This window comes from Salvelinus sp. IW2-2015, linkage group LG15, assembly GCF_002910315.2.
Source record: "Salvelinus sp. IW2-2015 linkage group LG15, ASM291031v2, whole genome shotgun sequence".
Classification (NCBI taxonomy): Eukaryota; Metazoa; Chordata; class Actinopteri; order Salmoniformes; family Salmonidae; genus Salvelinus; species Salvelinus sp. IW2-2015.
Window position 1 is genome coordinate 2,057,542 of NC_036855.1, and position 6,704 is coordinate 2,064,245.

General features: G+C 48.5%; 1 protein-coding gene across 1 annotated transcript in view; it reads left to right on the plus strand.

Moving 5' to 3' along the window:
• Positions 1-6,704, plus strand: part of pdlim5a (PDZ and LIM domain 5a) — an 88,147-nt gene that overhangs the window by 74,877 nt on the left and 6,566 nt on the right. The window contains 1 exon segment of the mRNA XM_070446860.1: positions 6,439-6,643. Coding sequence (XP_070302961.1) covers positions 6,439-6,643 — 205 coding nt within the window.

Sequence of the window (6,704 nt, forward strand, 5' to 3'; positions counted from 1 at the left end):
GAAACAACTCTAGTGGTGCCGTAAGTCAGTAGTTCTTCAGGACCTAAAACAACTCTAGGTGCCTGTAAGTCAGCAGTTCTTCTAGGCACTAAACAACTCTAGTGGTGCCTGTAAGTCAGTAGTCCTTCAGGACTAAACAACTCTATGTGGTGCCTGTAATCAGTAGTTCTTCTGGACTAGACAACTCTAGTGGTGCCTGTTAAGTCAGTAGTCTTCAGGACTAAACAACTCTAGTTGTGCCTGTAAGTCAGTAGTCCTTCAGGAGTCAGTATTTCTCAGGTCACGTTCAGTAGTTCTTTCAGGGACTAAACAACTCTAGTGGTGCCTGCTAAGTCAGTAGTTCTTCAGAGTCAGATTTCTGTCAGGACCTAGGACAATCTCTAAGTTAGCACAGAAGCTTGCCTGGATTACTAGTGTGAACTAGGCCTTTGTTGGCACAAAGGTCCGAAGGCAGCATAGTGTTCATGTAAAACCTGCTGGTGGGAATAAGGTTGAGACTGGGCTGGGGATAGAGTTGCCGTCTGAGGCTGGGGATAGAGTTGGTCTGGCTGGGGTTAGAGTTGGTCTAGGGCTGGGGTTAGAGTTGGTCTGGGCTGGGGATAGGTAGTTGGTCTGGGGCTGGGTTAGAGTTGGTCTGGGGCTGGTGTTAGATTGGTCTGGGGCTGGGGAAAGTTGGTCTGGGGCTGGGGATAGAGTTGGCCTGGGGATAGAGTTGGTCTGGGGATAGAGTTGGTCTGGCCCAGGAGTGCGAAGCATGAACGGAAAGGCACTGGAGCCAAACAACCACCTTGCTGTCTCTGTCTGCCGCGTTCCCCTCTCTCCACTGGATTCTCTGCCTCTAACCGTATTACAGGGGCTGAGTCACTGGCCTACTGGTGCTCTTCCATGCCGTCCCTAGGAAGGGTGCGCTCACTTGAGGGGTTGAGTCCTGACGTGGTCTTCCTGTCTGGGTTGGCGCCCCCTTGGTTGTGCCGTGGCGGAGATCTTTGTGGCTATACTTGGCCTTGTCTCAGGATGGTAATATGTGTGGTGTTTGAAATATCCCTCTGGGGGTGTGACTTGGGGCTGTTGCTTCGGCAAAGTGGGTGGGGTTATATCCTTCCTGTTTGGCCTGTCCGGGTATCATCGGATGGGTCCACAGTGTCTCCTGACCCCTCCTGTCTCAGCCCCAGTATTTATGCCTGCAGTAGTTTGTGCTGTCGGGGGCTAGGGTTAGTCTGTTATATCTGGAGTATTTCTCCTGTCTTTATCCGTGGTCCTGTGTGAATTAAGTATGCTCTCTCTAATTCTCTCTTTCTCTCTTTCTTCTCTTTCTTTCTTTCTCTCTCTCTGAGAACCTAGCCCTAGGACCATGTCTCAGGACTACCTGACCATTATGACTCCTTGCTGTCCCAGTCCACCTGGCCGTGCTGACCTGTTGCCACCTCGACAACCACTTGCGATTACTATTATTTTGACCATGTGCTGGTCATTTATGAACATTTGAACATCTTGGCCATGTTTCTGTTATAATCTTCCACCTGCACAGCCAGAGAGACTGCGCCACCCCTCATAGCCTGTTCCTCTCTAGGTTTCTTCCTAGCGTTTTGCGCTTTCTAGGCAGCTGATGTAAGCTTATATAAATACATTTTGCATTATTTGGTCTGGGGCTGGGGTTGAGTTGGGCTGGGGATAGAGGTGGTCTGTGGCTGGGGATAGAGTTTGGTCTGGGGCTGGGGTAGAGTTTGGTCTGCGGGCTAGCGGTTAGACATTAGCTGGGCTGGAAAGAGTGGCGCTGGGGTTAGAGTGGGGCTCGGGGCTGGGTTAGAGTTGGGCTGGGGATAGTAGTTGGTCTGGGCTGGGATAGAGTTGGTCTGGGGCTGGGGATAGAGTTGGTCTCGGGCTGGGGATAGAGTTGGGGCTGGGGATAGAGTTGGTCTGGGTGGTTAGAGTTGGTCTGGGGCTGGAGATAGAGTTGGGGCTGGGTTAGAGTTGGGCTGGGGATAAGTTGGTCTGGGGCTGGGGATAGAGTTTGGTCTGGGGCTGGGATTAGAGTTGGGTGGGGCTGGGATTAGAGTTGCGCTGCGGGCTGGGGATAGAGTTTGGTCTGGGGCTGGGGATAGAGTTGGGCTGGGGCTGGGATTAGAGTTTTGGGCTGGGGTTAGAGTTGACTGGGCTGGGGGTAGAGTGGGCTTGGGATAGAGTTGGTCTGGGGCTGGAGATAGAGTTGGGCTGGGGATAGAGTTTGGTCTGGGCGTAAGTTTGGCTGGGGTTAGAGTTGGTCTGGGGCTGGAGATAGAGTTGGTCTGGGGATAGAGTTGGTCTGGGGATAGAGTTGGTCTGGGGCTCGGGGTAGAGTTGGTCCTGGGGATAGAGTTGGTCTGGCGGATAGAGTTCGGTCTGGGGCTGGGTTAGAGTTTGGGCTGGGTTAGAGTTGGGCTGGCGGATAGATTTGGGCTGGGGTTAGATTGGTCTGGGGCTGGAGATAGAGTTGGGTGGGGTTAGAGTTGGGCTGGGGTTAGAGTGGGCTGGGGATAGAGTTGGGCTGGGTTAGAGTTGGTGTCTGGGGATAGAGTTGGTCTGGGGATAGAGTTGCGTCTGGGGCTGGGGTAGAGTTGGGCTGGGGATAGAGTTGGTCTGGGGATTAGAGTTGGGCTGGGGGCTTGGGGATAGAGTTGGCTGGGCTGATAGAGTTGGTTGGGCTGGGGATAGGAGTTGGTCTTGGGATAGCAGTTGGTCTGGCTAGAGTTCTGGTTGGAGGGCTGGGGTTAGAGTTGGGGCTGGGGTTAGAGTGGGCTGGGCTTAGAGTTGGCTGGGATAGGTGGTCTTGGGGTGAGTTGGTCTGGGATAGAGTTGGGCTGAGGTTAGAGTTGGTCTGGGGATAGAGTTGGTCTGGGGCTGGAGATAGAGTTGGTCTGGGAGTGTCTGGGTGGAGTTGGTCTGGGGATAGAGTTGGTCTGGGATAGAGTTGCGGCTGGGTTAGAGTTGGTCTGGGGCTGTGGGTTAGAGTTGGGCTGGGGCTGGGATAGAGTTGGGCTGGGGCTGGCGGGTTAGAGTTGGGCTGGGGCTGGGGTCTAACCTTTATTCACAGCTCCCATCAGTTAAATATATTTTTTTCTTATGGAGTGGAGCGTATACATCTTCAACGGAGGAGAAAAAGGCAAGTGGGCCAGCAAGCCTGGCTTTAATGGATTAATGGAAAAATATGTCACGCTAGCCCATGGAAATAACACTCTTTTTTCACTAACAGACCGCAACAGAATTCACTTCAGTCTCAGTAAATCACCATTTCACACTATAAGATTTCAAACCAAACATTTCTTGTAAAAGGAAATAAACCATATGAGTCAATCAAAATATCTAACACACCAGATTTAATTCAATTATGTCCTCATCGTGAGTTTATTTTAAAACTATTTTCAGTTTAATGTGCATGCCATTAATTCCACTATGAAAGGAACTTCATGCACCTTGCTCTGATTAACTTCTTCATTCAAAGAAAACAAATAATATACATTTTATACATACAGGCATACCACTGTGGAAGTGGATGCTTACTCTATGTATATTAAAGATAGAAAAAATATACAGCACCAGTCAAAAGATTGGACACAACCTACTCATTCCAGAGTTTATATTCATTTTTTCTATTTTGTACAATGTAGAATAATAGTGAAGACATCAAAAACTATGAAATACACATATGGAATCATGTAGTAACCAAAAAAGTGTTAAACAAATCAAAATATATTTATATTTGAGATTCTTCAAACTAGCAACCCTTTGCCTTGATACAGCTTTGCACACTCTTGGCATTCTCTCAACCAGCTTCATGAGGTAGTCACCTGGAATGCATTTCAATTAACAGGTTGTCTTGTTAAAAGTTAATTGTGGAAGTTTATTTCCTCTTAATGCATTTTTTTCTTTTACCTTTATTTAACTAGGCAAGTCAGTTAGAGAACAAATTGTTATTTTCAATGATGGCCAGTGGGGTTTTAACTGCCTCGTTCAGGGGCAGAACGACAGATTTTACCTTGTCAGCTCAGGGATTCGATCTTGCAACCTTCAACTCATCAGACCAAAGGCAGATTTCTACTGGTCTAATGTCCATTGCCTCGTGTTTCTTAGGCCCAAGCAAGTCTCTTCTTCTTATTGATGGTCCCTTTAGAGTGGTTCCTCTTTGCAGACATTCGACCATGAAGGCCTGATTCATGCAGTCGTCCTGCTGAACATCTGATGATGAGATGTGTCTGTTGCTTGAACACTCTGTGAAACATTTATTTGGGGCTGTAATTTCTGAGGCTATGTAACTGTAATGAACTTTATTCCTCTGCAGCAGAGGTAACTCTGGGTCTTCCTTTCCTGTGGTGGTCCTCATGCAGAGCCAGTTTCATCATAAACGCGTTGATGGTTTTTGCAACTGCACTTGAAGAAACTTTCAACGTTTTTGAAATGTTCCTGATTGACTGACCTTCATGTCTTAAAGTAATGATGGACTGTTTGTTTCTCTTTGCTTTTTTTGAGCTGTCTTGCCTTAATATGGACTTGGTCTTTTACCTAAACTAGGGCTGTCTTCTGTATACCACCCCTACCTTGTCACAACAACTGATTGGCTCAAATGGGGGTGGCAGTGGGCGCGCAGGTCGCCTAGTGGTTAGAAGCTCGAATTGCTGCAAAGGAACCACTACTAAAGGACATCAATAAGAAGAAGAGACTTGCTTGGGCCTAGAAACACGAGCAATCTGTCCTTTGGTCTGATGAGTGCAAATTTAAGATTTTTGGTCCCAACCGCCGTGTCTTTGTGAGACGCAAGTGTAGGTGAAGGATGATATCTGCATGAGTGGTTCCCGCCCGTGAACCATAGAGAGAGGTGTGTTTGGTGCGTATGGTGCTTTGCTGGTCAAATCAAATCAAATTGTATTGGTCACGCTACACCCACCACTCACACAGTTACCCGAAGTCGGTGGTAAAGGTTGATGGAGTTGTTGGGCTGCCAGGCAGGTCCTTGGTATGGTCTTGACTGCAGACGAACATGTGAGGAACTGGTCTCTGGCTCTCCACCTACCTCTCATGCAAGGAAACATGGAAGAGAGCGGTTAGTCCATGACCATGTCTGCCTGGACACCTAACTCCAAGTTCCTCCCTGACTCTCAGAGTCTGGAAAGGGCTCCATGCTGTTGTAGGCAAGATTGCGGCGATAATAAGGGGGGGCTGTGCTTTTTTTACTGATTGGGTTTTCCTCTGTCCTATTTCTCACTCAAACACCCACAGGCCCAAAGCCCCCGAGGTGCCCTTTCCATACACACTGTTTGGATTTCAAATCACAACAACGAAAAGGTAATCAAGCCCCCGAGGGAAGAAAAAAAGGTTGGAAGAGAGACACCAACCGAGCTAGGCAACTTCTTGTGTGAATTACTGCACTAAAAAACGCACTCGTATCCAGCACCAGTGTTGTCACAGCTTGTCCCTCGTGTGTATACAATAGTCATCCAAGCTCCACACATCACGTTCCTATCAATAGTCTACAGCTCTAGTATCAGTTTCCCTCTCCGACAATCCCTAACATTAAGCATTAGTGGGGAAAATGTTATCCTCTTCGTTGTTTAGTCCTGAAGAACTACTGACTTACAGGCACCACTAGAGTTGTTTAGTCCTGAAGAACTACTGACTTACAGGCACCACTAGAGTTGTCTGGTCCTGAAGAACTACTGACTTACAGGCACCACTAGAGTTGTCTAGTCCTGAAGGACTACTGACTTACAGGCACCACTAGAGTTGTCTGGTCCTGAAGAACTACTGACTTACAGGCACCACTAGAGTTGTCTGGTCCTGAAGGACTACTGACTTACAGGCTCTCTCTTTCACTAATGTGTTTTGACATGACAAAGAAGGTCACTGTTGGTCGACTTGCACGTTTGGCCCGTGACTTTGATCGATTGCTGCTGTGACGTTTATTTCAATACCCCTGATTAGTCTGCAAGGTCTGACCGTTTTCGATCAACCTCCGATCCCAGCTGCATTCGCAACACTGTTCCTTTCCTGGAGCCCCAAAGTGGGATCAAAGGGGAGCTTGTTAGGCCAGGTGTTCCAGCGAGCTGTTGGAATGTCTTGCTGCTTGAAACAATTGATTCTGTGTTTTGCTCACTGGTGCTGTTGGTTTACCTCCCTGATCCGGCCAGCTGCCTAGACCAGGTCACTTGGTCACAGAGGTCAACTCAGAGGTCAACTCAGAGAATAACACAAAGAGCTAGAAGTGTAGAGATGCATGCGCGTGTGCATACTCATCCACACACTTACACACACACACACTCACACACTTCCTCCCCCAAGTCCCCCAACATGTTTATGTTCATGATTCATCATTCAACATGTCTGAACTCTGAGCTGTGTCTGAACTCTGTGTAGATTGTGTTGAAATGAATGAGTGCGTAAACTTACCACCCGCTTGTCATTCTGTAGGTTCAGGTTTCCCTAAACCAGGCCTTCAGACATGTTTTGGGGTGAAGGGGAACGGCACCACCAATGTTCGCCCTAAGGGCCCTGTCCCAGAGAGGCCGGCCCCCCAGCCCCATCCCAAAGACCAGGACACTCTGGTGCAGATGGCCGAACACATCCCTGCAGGGACACGCACGCCCATGTGTGGCCACTGCAACATGGACATCAGGTGAGAGAGAGAGGAGAGAGAGGAGAGAGAGGGGGGGGAGAAAGAGAACAAGACAGAGAGA